Source organism: Hippichthys cyanospilos, chromosome 2, assembly GCF_059441005.1.
Source record: "Hippichthys cyanospilos isolate Australia breed blue-spotted pipefish chromosome 2, RoL_Hcya_1.0, whole genome shotgun sequence".
NCBI classification, from domain to species: domain Eukaryota; kingdom Metazoa; phylum Chordata; class Actinopteri; order Syngnathiformes; family Syngnathidae; genus Hippichthys; species Hippichthys cyanospilos.
In genome coordinates, this window is record NC_142370.1 from 27,131,770 (window position 1) to 27,145,753 (window position 13,984).

General features: G+C 42.2%; 1 protein-coding gene across 1 annotated transcript; it reads left to right on the forward strand.

Moving 5' to 3' along the window:
* Positions 1–180: 180 nt before the first annotated feature.
* On the forward strand, positions 181–13,776 carry stat1a (signal transducer and activator of transcription 1a). The gene is made up of 24 exons (XM_088408383.1): positions 181–299; positions 2,803–2,933; positions 4,683–4,827; positions 5,732–5,827; positions 5,915–5,998; positions 6,077–6,155; positions 6,239–6,330; positions 6,426–6,577; positions 7,864–8,022; positions 8,096–8,188; positions 8,276–8,335; positions 8,413–8,433; positions 8,521–8,611; positions 9,286–9,327; positions 9,416–9,505; positions 9,573–9,671; positions 9,820–9,955; positions 10,059–10,114; positions 10,193–10,290; positions 10,796–10,935; positions 11,539–11,727; positions 11,885–11,960; positions 12,043–12,136; positions 12,230–13,776. The coding sequence occupies exons 2-24, from the start codon at positions 2,806–2,808 to the stop codon at positions 12,257–12,259; spliced, it is 2,250 nt and encodes a 749-aa protein (XP_088264509.1). The 5' UTR covers positions 181–299; positions 2,803–2,805; the 3' UTR covers positions 12,260–13,776.
* Positions 13,777–13,984: the final 208 nt, after the last annotated feature.

Sequence of the window (13,984 nt, forward strand, 5' to 3'; positions counted from 1 at the left end):
TGTAAAGTAATTCTCACATGTAAAAGCCAAGTCTTGTGCCGTAACAAGAAATCTTGACTTGAAAAGTTGACTTAGAACCACTAGTATTACAGGGGCACCTCCTACACGACGGAACAGCTGCTTTTCAACCATTTGATTGGCTGTTAGGAAAATGGGCGGACCACTGCCAGACAATCTTGGCGGTGATTGGTTACCACTAGTGTGTCGCATACCAAGTTGTGTGTCAAAATCGTTGTCAGAAAACAAGGAACAAGTACGCCACAGTAGGAAACAAGAGGTCAATCCCCTGTTTATATAAGGTAAATTTCAATATTTGTTCATATATATTTTTACCTCAGCCCTTGGAATGTTGTGCAAACTCGCTTAATTGTGGAGGTTACTAAATCGAACACATAAGCAGCGTTATAAAACGCGTTTTGCTGTAAAGGTATCAAGTAATGTAATAATTGTATTGTCTGTTAAATAGTGATGAAATCGTTTTTTTTTTTTAATAGTAGTAACCTATGTTACGTGAAATGTCTGAATGGCGCATGCCACCGAGCTGGGGAGGTCGGGGGTGACCCTGTTTTCGTGCAGTCGGCAGGGTACTGTACACTCTCAACTAGTTGTCAGCCAATTGAAGGGCACAAAGAGACAACCAAACTTCACACTCACAAACAGTTTGGAGTGTGCGGAATCGATTTTGATTGTCCAATGCATTCTTCGAGTCTTCGTTTGACTAATTCTGGAGAATGTCGTCACGTTGCATTGATGTATTATGTTTACAAAAAACAAAACAAACAAAAAAAACATCTGCAGCGTCTGTCGACGAGACCACCTCTTTTTGCGATGAAATCACACACGTACGTTCTCATTTCACATTCTGTGTTTTACTAACCCAATTAAACACTTTCAAATAACTCATTTTTAGATGTTATTTAAATAAAATAAATGACGTATGTTCATAAAGTACTTCATGCAATATATGTGCTAGCATAGTGGTTAGCTACTCATGATTAGCGTTAGCCTAATGCTAATCAGCGATTAGTATCTTTTTCTAGTTATATATCACAACAAAATATGATACAAAATATCAAAATGAAGTTAAACAAGTGTAAAACTCAGATTGGTTTTAAAGGGTCCATATCATGATATTTTGAACTTTCCACAATGAAATCCATGCAACAGCTTGTTCTCACAATGCTTGCGGGCTTGCTGATGTCTATCCCAGATACCGTTTGGCAGTAGGCAGGATACACCCTGAACTGATTGCTCACCAATTGCAGGGCACACAGAGATGAACAATACACACTCACAAACACACTTAAGGGCAATTACAACTGTCCTATATACCTACCCTGCAATGCTTGTTTTTGGGATTGTGGGAGGAAACCGGAGTACCCGGAGAAATCCCACGAAAGCATGAGAGGAACATGCATACTTCACACCGAAAGGCCACAGAACCACAGAACTGTGAGGCAAATCACTCTTCCACCTTGCCGCCCCACAGTGAATTCTACTGCTTAAAAAATGAATGAAGGAACACTTAAACAGCTCAATATAGCTCCAAGTATTAACCTTTTTTTTTAGCCGTATATATGCATATAAATTTCATCTGGCACATTGGTGATTTAATTTCTTCATAAATGTGAGTTTTATGGTACCGATATTTCTAACCAGGAAGTGAAACATCTTCTTTACTGAAGCTGCGCCTCTTATGATGTCGTTCAATGCCAGCTGGCCACAAAACATCCATCCGTCTGTCCATCCATCCGTCCGTCCTCCATCCATCCATCCATCCATCCATCCATCCATCCATCCATCCATCCATCCATCATCCATCCATTCATCCATCCATCCACCATCTTGCCCGCGTATCCTTATGAGGGTTTGCATACCGCAAGAGACTACCCCCGCGGCGTGAACGAAGGAACCAAAATAGGGGTTTTAAGGACATTTAAATGCAAAACAGTGCCAAGAGTCTGAAATCACTAAGAGCCGTTCTTTCTATCAAATCAGTCCCATGGGAAACGAGTATTCATAACAATAGTGACACTCACAGGTGAACTATCTACTAATGACATTGATTGTCCAACTGTGTGCTCCCAAACACACATTTACACCAGTTTGAATGTTATAACTAATTAATGAAACATTGCTGTTTACCTACAAAATCTCTCCTCGTCAACTGCAACACCAAAACAAAATTAAAAGACACCAATAAGGTTGATGTGTATCTACTCTTGCACGTGTGATACGAGGACTTGCTATCGTCATCTGGCCTCACGCATGTCATGTTTATCTGCTTGGGTTTACTGCCAAGGTCACAGAATAAGCAAGGAATGCTTAGAAATGCATCAATGAAGTGAAATAACGCTTTGGGTGTGTTTACGGTGAGAAATCAGTATTGTAACAGGGTTAAAATCTCCAAAAAGTTGAACTTCCTTGATATAGCCCCTTTACTATTAAGGCTCCTTGTAAACAGAGGCCTTGCTTGCTGGTGCTTAACATGGGCTGATTCTGTGGAAAACAGTTCCTTACTTTCAATATACAGTATGCTATTGCCATAACAAGCAAACAACTCAATACACAACAATATGGGCGAGTTCATCTTTATTTTGTATGACTTTCACATTGTTCATATAGGTTAAAGATCCATTTATGGTTTTATGAATCAGTATTGAGATAAGGAAAGAAAAATAATTCAATGATTTTTTTTTTAAAAACATAAGTAGCTGTAGTGGCAAATTTGTTGTCTTATGTCAGACTAGGATGCGCTGGTCGTTGAATTAATGCTCAATGTTGAATTTACCAATTGCGTAGGAAATGGCTCAGTGGTGCCAGCTTCAGATGCTGGACTCCAAGTACCTTGAGCAGGTGGATCTTCTGTATGATGACTCATTCCCCATGGACATCAGAGACTACCTGAGCAAATGGATTGAGAGCATCGACTGGTGAGGTCACTCAAACAGTGTACATACTGTAGCTATACCATTTTACCACAAAAATCGCACCTGTAATGCTGACGTTGGTGATCGTTGCCCCATGCTTTTATCTTTAAAGGGACTCTGTGTATGATTTAGACCGTTTTTCATTAAAAAGGAATAAATTAAATGATTATAGATTTCAAAAACTTGCAAATAAATTCGTTCTTAAGGGCCAACAGTATGTTTTGAATATAACCATAGGTCTAGTTATCATTAAATGATATTACATGGGGGTGGCACTTCTCCGGACGCTGCCATGTTTGTTATAGCTACGGAGAATGGTAAACGCAGTACCTCCCGCTGTCTGTAATGAAAAACCTACGCAGTGTCCCTTTAATGCAAATAATAAGGACCAGAAGACTGTATGATCTCCAAAGATTGAGCACACAGCTGCGGAAGCTTATTCTGCTCGATGCAGAAGAAGGTCTGATCTCTAACAAACTTGTTCCTACTCTTATTCTGCCTCGGGTAGGTGACTCCGCCTAACCCATGCGAATTTAACCTGGTTAATCTTGGTAATACTGTATGTGCCACGGTGCAGATGGATAGGAACATGGGTCAGGAACCCGCAGTGATGGGGGGAATACATTTTTTGTTGTAATATGGTTTACAAACATGACACAAGATTTGACTCTGAGATTTACATCATGGTCCTCGACGCACATTTCTTTCAGCTCAGCGTGTTGACCGGCAGGTGGCTGTTGCGAAAACAAAAAACAGATGGGTGTTTGATTTGTGGAAAAGAGAAACGTAGCTGATGAGAACAGAGGATTCTGGAGTTCTTGGACCGAACCATTTGCGTTCAATGCTAGTGCGGAAAGATTGCCTGCTAATATGGAGACTTACAGCATGTGTTCCCTTCATATATAAGACTTTTTTTTTGTTTGTTTGTTTTTGTGGCTCCAGACAGTTTTTTAAGGAAATGTTGAACATTGCGACAAGAACAGTACAGGGTCTGCTTCAATCTATAGATGTGCAAAGAATCATCATACAACCATGTGCTATGCAAGAATGACAAAAGCAGAAAGTGATTTTTTTTTTTTTTTACATTTACTCATTTGTAAGGAGCATAACTTTTCCCCCCAAAATATCATACAGACAACTGCTACTGTTTAAAGCGAGCTATAAATTATATTGCTTTTATAGTATAAAATAAGATGAAACAAAAATGAAAACGGTTGAACAAGATACATTGTCATTTTACAGGAAATTGTTGTACCCAAACACTATGTAAAAAACTGAGCAGCTAATTTGAGAGTCTGGGCAAAACATGAAATGTGTGGCAGTTTGTTTGCCACAAATAAAAACTGATCGGGAACATCTTTGCAACCTTTACAAGAATCCTGATCATAAAATATTCATTTAGCAAACATTTACAGTATTTTGAGCGCACGTTTGCCACCCGAGACTACTCAGAATGTTCTCACCTCAGTTTGATGAGGGTGTTTGTGTGGAAATGCTCACAAGCGACATTCACTGAGATACAGTAAGCCACAGTAAGCTTCAGTAATCTATTTGAATTGATGTTTGGATCCACGTGGTGGGTGGAGCAACATGCATAACCAAAAATTATAATTACAGCATCACTATCTAAGTGGAGCTAAGTGAAACAAATGGGAAAAGATACCTAACATTTTTTTTTTTACTGTATAATATTCCACTATACATATTTTGTATCATCATCAAAACATCCGCTGTATGTCTTTGCATCCTCAGGGACACGGTTGCCGGTCAGGAATCGTTAGCGATCGTTCGCTTCCATGACCTCCTGGCCCAGTTGGATGACCAGCACAGCCGCTTTGCATTGGAGAACAACTTCCTCCAGCAACACAACTGCCGCAAGATCAAGAGGAACCTGCAGGTCGGACTGCGCGCTCCACCACACTTTTTTTTCATTCAACATTCTTCTCTACTAATCAATACCTCCGCAAATATTCGATTGCGCACTTTACTGCTGAGTTGGGGCGAGTTGGAGAAGATAGACTGGATAGAAGGCTATCTTCACAATAAATCCAATGATTTCATGCACTCGTTCACACAAGATTCAAGAGTTTTTGATTATCTTATGTATAGTATTATTATATCGCACGAGGAATTGTCTCGGCAAAAACTTATGTGGGGCTGTTTTGCGTGAATGGCTGTGTGCCCTGTGATTGGCTGGCATCCAGTTCAGTTCGGTTTCCCCCGCCTACTGTCCATCGCTGGGATAGGCACCAGCAAGCCAGCGACCCTGGTGAAGATAAGCGGCTGTTGAAAATGGATGGATGAATGTTTGCATTACTATAACCAGTGAAACAAAAACATTTTTGGATGCAGATTTTTTTTTTAAACCGAATAAAATTTTCTTTCTGAGCACCAGAGGTACACTAGAACTAACTTAACTCCTAAATAAGTTCTCTGACAGTGCAGATTCTGCAACTGATGATTGCTCATCCATCATCCATCCATCCATCCATCCATCCATCAATCCATCGATCCATCCATTTTTCAACGTTTTTGGATTGAAGATCAATTATCCGGGATTGGGTCGCTGGGGCAGCAGCACCCTTAGCAGGAAAGCCCAGACTTCTATCCCCAGCTGCTCATGAATGTAGATCTGTATTTTAGCTTGGGTTCTTTACACGGTGAACTTTTTGTTCATTTCATAATTTTCATGCTTTATTATTCACAATTTTGTTGCGCTGTGCATGTGCATGTTACACTAACAATGAAACTAATCTATTCTGTTGTGGTCTGTTCTATTAATTGATATGTTTATTATTCAGGATAAATTCCAGGATGACCCGGTGCACATGGCTATGATCATTTCCAAAAACCTAAAGGATGAGCGCATGATCCTCGCATGCGCAAAGACCGCCATGGTAAAACTGTCCTGAACTTTCAGCAACAACTATTGAAAGGATGGCTTTGAATAAATGTAAAAAAAAAACTGTCATGTAAAACTGCAGGAGGGCGAAGGAATGGCTTCAGCCATGGTGGTGGAGAAACAGAAACTGGGGGGCAAAGTGAAGGAGATGAGGGACAGAGCTCAGGTGATACATTTACAATATTTGATGTGCTCTCCGTCAAGTTTGACTTTTTCTCATTTCAGTCATTTATTTGTGTCTCAGATGGCGGATCAAACCATCAAAAATCTGGAAGATCAGCAGGAAGAATACGACTTCAAGCTCAACACGCTGAGGAACAGAGGTGGAATCCGTCTGCGGGGCTAAGCTATTAACTGTAAACGCGGCATCATTGGAGGTGACACGAGGTCATGTGTGTTTGTGTAGAGAATGACCACATTGATATGATGCCCAAGGAACTGGAGAGGGAGAAGATGGCCATCAACAAGATGTGCCTGGATCTTAAAACAAAACGGCAGGTTAGTTCCTCCTGCCTCCAGAAGATCCAAGTTGAGTAATTGCTACTCGTGGCAAAAAGGCCAACTATACGTGATGCAGCTCTTTGCGTAATCAGGATGTGATGGTCCAGCTGACCGACCTCCTGAACGTGACTCAAGCCTTACTGGCGGACCTGATCTCCGAGGAGCTACCCGAATGGAAGCGGCGGCAGCAGATTGCCTGCATCGGCGGCCCGCCCAATGCCTGCCTGGATCAGCTGCAGAACTGGTGAGCACCAGTACAAATGCTCTTGACGAAATCCTGATAACCTCACTACCGTTTTGTCCTGTGGCTATGCACTTAATTCATTGTACTCATAGCTGTATATCAAATAGATATTCTCCCCTGGAATGAACTAAAATACCATGAATCCGTTCCAACCACAAAAATACGCCTCACTTCTTACGTTTTTGAATAAAGCTCAACAATATGAATTTCTTTTGGGGTTGATGCCTGTCAGGTTCATTTGTCAGACATTTGTAAGAAATTGTACACAAAAAAGGAGACAAGGCAATCTTCCCAACTCATGCATGAGGGGAGCGAAGAGGAACCGGCCAAGGACAATTCTACTGCGCTCTGCCAATCTCTCCGACTCCCCTTACTTTTATTTGTTACAGAGATCCCTAACTACATGAAGGTCCCGGCCCTCAAGGGGCAGGGAAAAACGCAAGTCTATGGCCGGGACCTTGTGTACTTGTCCTTCTATGTGTGAGCATGTGGGTGAGAAACTAATGCATGTATGAAAAAATACGTAGCGAAACATTCTGATAATGCATAGCAATAACATCGATAAGAGTCGCAGGTGTGGGAACGCTCCGACTGGCAGGCTTGAGCGGCCTTCCTTCTGCTTGAAAGAAAACAATGACGAGACAGTTCTTTTCCCACAAACAGTGCACTCATTCTCCCAGCGTACCATCAACATACCTAGCAGTACATCACCAGTTTATTCATTCATTATTATCATTCAGTATGTGTTTATTCATTCACGCAGCAAAGCATTTCTTCATTGCGAGCATTAATATTTTGTAGCAAATGTATAATCACTATATCTATAATTATTCTAACAATAATTATTCTAACAATGCCGATTCCGGTAGTTGGCAGGATACAATTCTGATAACTGAGAAAACGGCCAATCAATTAAAAAGATGTATAGAATGACAAATTCATCATAATTTTACACTGACAACAGCAATGACACGAAGTATGGGTAAAACATTTGATTGTTTAACAATATTTGGTTGGAGATTAAAAATCCTTGGCTCTAGTTTTCAAATTTAGCACTCTATGGTATCTAAACCATAATTAAAGAGAAAATACAGTAATGCAATGAACACGTTTTTATTTAGTATGTTGGGCCAAATGGAAAGTTACAAGATTAATGTGTTATTTGTGCTTATTAAAGCCATCTGCTGTTTACTGCTGTAACATGCATTTTCCACATAGAGGGAAAGAGGTTGTGTCTTGAAAGATTTTTTTTTTTTTTTTACTCCCACCACCTCATCCCCTTGCAGGTTCACCACAGTAGCAGAGACTCTTCAACAGTTTCGCCAGCATCTAAAGAAGCTGCACGAGCTGGAGCAGAACCTCACGTACGAAAGCGACCCCATCAAACTGAAGAAAGATTTTCTGGACGCCCGAGCCCTAGATCTGCTCAAGAACCTCCTCTCCAAGTAACGTCGCGATCCTCTCCGGGCTAATGAATCATCCCTTCGCTTTGGTGATCACGATGTCTTCTGCGTGTAGCGCTTTGGTCGTGGAGAGGCAGCCCTGCATGCCCACCCACCCCCAGAGGCCACTGGTGCTGAAAACCGGCATTCAGTTCACCGTAAAACTGCGGTGCGTAGAAGCTCTGTCCAACACAGTCGGCAAATAAGACGTACCGTATGGATGCCGTGCTCAAAAGTTCTGGCCATCTGCGCTCAGGTTCCTGGTGAAGCTCCCCGAGTTCAACTACCAGCTCAAAGTCAAGGCGCTGTTCGACAAGTACGATCTCGCGCTGCCACACGTACGCCAATATATCATGTGAACGCATCTTTAATGCGCCATTTTGACCGTTTTAGGGATGTGACGGACAAGAAGGGGTATGTCTTCCAACACTTTACACAATGAGCAAGTCGAGTACATTCTTCATGCCGGATGGCAGCGAGAGATCCGCATGTGCGTTTTAGGTTCCGTAGGTTCAACATCTTGGGAACGAACACCAAAGTCATGAACATGGAGGAGTCCAATGGCAGCCTGGCGGCAGAGTTCCGACATCTGGCAAGTCATTTCTTCGCGTCTTCATGGCCAGTTCAATCTATGTTCGATTCCAATCAAAGATCACAGCTGATTTCGGGTCTGCAGCGCTTGTTCCACAGCCTGCTCAACTTGTGAAATTGACAACAGGTGTTAAATCCATGAATCGGCAAACATTCCCTGCTGCAATTGCAATCGTCTTTTCATCATTTTGATCAAATGTTCGCGATATGAAAACGTTCACAAGGAGCAGGGAGGTGGTTCCCTCTGTTGGAAAGTTATAGTTTGTGGGGAAAAAAATGGCCTATCACCCTGGCTGTAATTTTGACGTGATGAGTCCAAGCTCTATTGACTAACTTTACTAAACTTAGCTTTGCGCTTTGAGGCTTCCCGAATGTCATCAGCAGCCTGCAAGTCAAGCTACGACGAGAGACTAGAAGTGTCATAGAAAGTAAGGTAAAGGAGTGGACCGGCTTTTCATTCAGCTCTTGACAGCAAACGGCAAATTTTGTAGGAAAAAAAAACTCAGTTTGACCAGTTGGGCGTGCAATCGAAAATTCAGAAAGTCAAAATAAGTTCACCTGGGAAAGTTGTAGTTTGGTTTTAGATTTCACTCTTAAGTCTTTCTGAGACTTTGTATGGAGCCGGTACTTCTTTGAGAGTTCATTAAGAGTTTCTTTTTTTTCCCTCGCGCACAGCAATTAAAAGAGCAGAAACTCGCAGGAAACCGAACCAGCGAAGTAAGATTGTTGCTTCCTTTTTTTCTGGTTTCTACCTCTTGGGTCATGCCGCATAATATACAGACACAGGTGTGTTGGCGTTCTCTAGGGTCCGTTGATCGTCACAAAGGAGCTACACTCTCTGAGCTTTGAGTCGGAGCTGCAGCTCAGCCAGTCTGGGAACAAAGTTAAGCTGGAGGTGAGAGCGCGCAAGTCGCGGAGGATAAATGCCACAATAAATGACTGATAATTGTCTTCTGGCTCAGGCGTTGTCTCTGCCCGTGGTGGTGATCTCCAATGTGTGCCAGCTGCCCAGCGGATGGGCTTCTATTCTGTGGTACAACATGCTGACCAGTGAACCCAAGGTGATTGATCACAGTCGAATCTTAAATAAAACTTGAATAAAAGTTGCGGTGGACTTTAGGGTCTTGTTGGAATTTCCCTCCAAAGGATTTTTCTCCCCTTGCCTTTTTGCGAGGCCTTTAAGCACGTGCTCTTTGGTCTCCCTCCCAGAACCTGCAGTTCTTCCTCTCTCCCCCGCCAGCTAAGTGGTCTCAGCTCTCGGAGGTTCTCAGCTGGCAGTTCTCCTCGGTCACCAAACGAGGCCTGAGCCAGGAGCAGCTCAACATGCTGGCTGACAAGCTGCTGGGTCAGAACCGCCGCATCGAGCGCCATGGCGTGAACATGTCAAGTATAGGACACAATCCTTCAATGGCCTCTTGGGTTGATAAGAAGGCTGTGACTCTCTGCAGGTCCCAAAGCGCAGAGGGACCCGGAAGGGCAAATTTCCTGGAACAAGTTCTGCAAGGTGACTAACAGAATCGATCACATAGAAATTCCACGATCTGATTGTGTCTCCGCTAAGGCAACCGTTGCTTTTGTGTAGCAACAAAATAACAACGACAAAGGCTTTCCCTTCTGGTTGTGGATTGAAGGCATCCTAGATCTGATCAAGAGACACTTGCTTTTCCTCTGGAACGATGGGTGAGTTCTTCCACTTTGGAATGCTTCTTGCGCGCAATCTGAATCGGCTTCCAACAAACCCTGGCTCATAATCGAAGTGTTTGTTTGGAGGTGGAAATATGGACCGTATGTTCACAGTACATATTTTAATATGCATAGTATTTGCTATACAAATGAAAATAAAGTGCCCTCGTACAACCCATGTTATGAAATGTCACAATTGGGTGCTACTTAAAAGTCAATGTTTTCTTTTTTTTTTTTTTTCTACATCGTACAGTAAGTCATTCGTTCAATCTGTACAGCAAGACTTGTGAGGAATCATTTACTAAAGTTCAAAATGTTGGTCAAACCAAAAGTATGCTTGAGATTTTCCAGTCCTCCAAGTCTCAAAGCCTTTTTCCAAGAGGAGAGCTTTGCACATCTCGGTCAGCTTTATGACGCGAGGGTGTTTCCAAACCTTTGACTTGTTTTGTGTTCATGAATAAAATGCACCTGACTTGACTCGGTCCCTCCTGTGTGCGTGCAGCTTCATCATGGGCTTCATCAGTAAGGAGCGTGAAAAGACCCTGCTGAGTGACAAATGCCCAGGGACCTTCTTGCTCAGGTTCAGCGAGAGCAACAAAGACGGGGCTATCACCTTCACATGGATCGAGCATGACATGCACAGTGGGCACAGCATCTCCTCTTCATTTTGTTCACGGCGTAGACACGCATACTTTTGTGTTTTCATGCAAAACAGCAGCGGCAAAACAAATCCAGTGACTGAGGGTTTGACTGTGTGTGTATTGATTCATTTTAAGCAAGGCCTGCTCACGTGTGTTAACTCGTCCGATGCCAAAGACGTATTTTTGCGTCTTTAACTCATTTTGATGAATCCGGACGTTCAATTGTATGTACTTATTGTTTTTTTGGTTTTTTTTTTTTGGAGTTTTTTTTGGGTTTTTTTTCGAGTGTTTGGCTAAAAGGAGAGACTAAAATGTTTGGTGCTGAATGAGTATGAAAGTAATTGATTACTTTAGATACAAAAGTACTAAAGTATTCATTTGTTTTTTTAGTTATGATTTCTAAAGTACTAAAGAAACCTATTACTGTTTTTAGTGCTTTAGTGCTCATAATCATGGATTACTTAAGTACCCACAGTAGTCAACCTACGTATCTACGTACTTATTACTCAAAGTCATTATTAATTAACTAAAGTCATTTATTGCTAGAGTACTTTGTCACCTAACTGATGACTTATTTTGATTCTGACATGACTCCCCCCCGCAGACCAGCCCATCTACCACTCAGTGGAGCCGTACACAAAGAAAGATCTGACCGCCGTCTCGCTGCCCGACATCATTCGCACTTACAAGGTGATGGCGACCGATGACATCCCGGATAACCCCCTCCGTTTCCTCTATCCTGACGTCCCGAAAGACGAGGCCTTTAAGAAGTACTATGCCAAAAACTCAGACTGTAAGATGTGACTTTTTTTTTCCTTCATACTAAACCTTCGGGAAAGCCGCTGTTGAAACTGGATCAAAATGGCTCTTTGAATGCGAACGTTGCCGACCCCTGGTCTATTTTCGTCGTCGTTGTTCTTGCGCGTAACCCGTGTCAAATTGGCATCCAGCTCCGGAACCCATGGACGTGGAGAGCACAGGGAAGAGCGGCTACATGAAGACCGAGCTCATATCCGTCTCAGAAGTGTAAGCCGCGTTTTCAAATGACGGGTTTCTTCCATCGCCGAGCGCCTGACCGACGATGATGACTTGCGTCCTCGCGTTGCAGACATCCGGCCAGGCTGCAGGAGAAAATGATGCCCATGTCGCCGGAGGTCTACAGGTATTTGGAGCAGTCGGTCAGTCCCACAGACCTTGATGCGGTGAGCCGAAAGTAACCTCAGAATGAAGACGTTACGCTTTACCTATAAAAAAACAAAAAGATAAAAACGTATTCCTTGTCCACGTCTTCCCAGATGACGGCAGACTTTGAGGATCAAAACTGAGCTGCCTTGTCCTGATTCATTTCTCAAAGTCATCGGGAATATGTGCAAAGATGTGAGAACATGTGATTGAAAAGGAGCGAATGTACTCATGCGGCTGAGACGCTGTCAGGATCCAGAAAAGATCAGCGGAGAGTGGCAACAACTGTTAACACGTTGAACACAAGTTTCATTCTCATTAATCGTAATAATGAGTGAATGGTGTGGCCTGACGCACTTGGCTTTGATGCAGGCCGCATGGTTTCATTTCCCACCGCACGAGGTTGTCTGTCTCACTGTCTTCGGCGTGATTAATTGACTGATTGACATTCACATGGACAGACTGGACAGCCCACAATCAGGGCCGGCTGCCTCATGATGTAGGCAGACGCTAAGGGCGTCGCAGACTCTTGGTGAAAATTCACCTTCAATGTAATTATTTCCAAACGAATCATTTTTGCTGGGTAAACTGTGAATTTCAAGTCCAAAGGAAAGAGGAGTTAAGATTTTAAATACTGTAACATATCGTAAACAAATAAGTGCACAGGAGGAAAATTCGTTCATATGAAATCAGCATTTCTAGTCAGGGTGAGCGGCGACGTACGTCCAGTCTAAGTTGCTATATCTTTCTACGTTTATTATTCTTTTAGTACGAATGGCATGTGATGAAAACGATTGTGTAATCGAGCGCCACGATTCGAAAGGATAACGTTTTTGGTCCCAAAATGTTTAACGTTTATTTGTTGTGAAAAAAAGTGAAACATGAGTAGAACCAAGGTATGTCAGAAGTTAAAAATGTGTGCATGTTTCTGTTACTACAGTAACATTTCCTCACGTTATGTTTGTAGATCAAAGCTTTCAAACCAAGTGCCGGTGTAGCTAACGCAAATCATCGCCAGTGACTTTTACAAGGAATTGAACTGTCAATATACGAAATTCTTCAAATGAAAAGAGGCGCAAAAAACATTGCTTGATCAGTGACTAAAGTCCAGCTCAAATCTTGTTTAACAGTTGGAGCAAAACGGGACAAAAATGATGAACATGTTGCATTTTATATAGTCAACCGTGCAGTTATTAAAAATTAAAAATTCTACTTTTCTTGTTAGCAAGTCATCTGGTAAGAGTCCACAAATAAACTCTGGCCTCGGGCGCTACATTGGCTATCCAATGTTTTGATCTTCACAGCACAGTATCAACTTAAGGCTACCGGACTCATTTATTGTTTTTTGTTTTTTAAACGCGCTTCTTAAATGTGGCGATAACTTGTTGTTTTTTTGGACGTCATTCCGAAGTGACCGGCGCCCTCGTGGGAATCACTCGGTTAACTCTGAAATGTAGCAGAATCATGATACCGTGTTTTAAGAGGCAAAATATTTGTAGGTACCAAAAATGCGTTTACTTAATTTTGCCATTTGTTACGTCATGTCTGCATATCCCGTGTATGCTGTGGAGTGTGATAATTAGGTAAATGTCACTACGTCCAAAACATTCGTTACGTGTATGTTGTCTTATTGATCATTCATATTAAACATTTGCAAATAGTCCGTCCACCCTGTCTTCATGACGTAACGTCACTTTGAGAAACCCTGTTGTTTTCCGTCGCGTGACGACAAATATTTTGTCTTTCTCCAAACGGCTTGATCAGTTTGCATTTATCACCTTTGCTTAATACGAAGAGCTTTGAAGTTCTCTGATTCATGCTCAAAGGCACCTCATGGTCGTATTGATTCTATTAGGTCATACTTCTTA

Excerpts from the sequence above, each read along its gene's own strand:
- stat1a (XM_088408383.1), top strand. The coding sequence starts at position 2,806 with ATGGCTCAGTGGTGCCAGCTTCAGATGCTGGACTCCAAGTACCTTGAG. Across the intron at positions 5,828-5,914 it reads CATGCGCAAAGACCGCCATG|GAGGGCGAAGGAATGGCTTC; the intron begins GTAAAACTGTCC and ends GTAAAACTGCAG. Across the intron at positions 8,336-8,412 it reads GTCAAGGCGCTGTTCGACAA|GGATGTGACGGACAAGAAGG; the intron begins GTACGATCTCGC and ends TGACCGTTTTAG.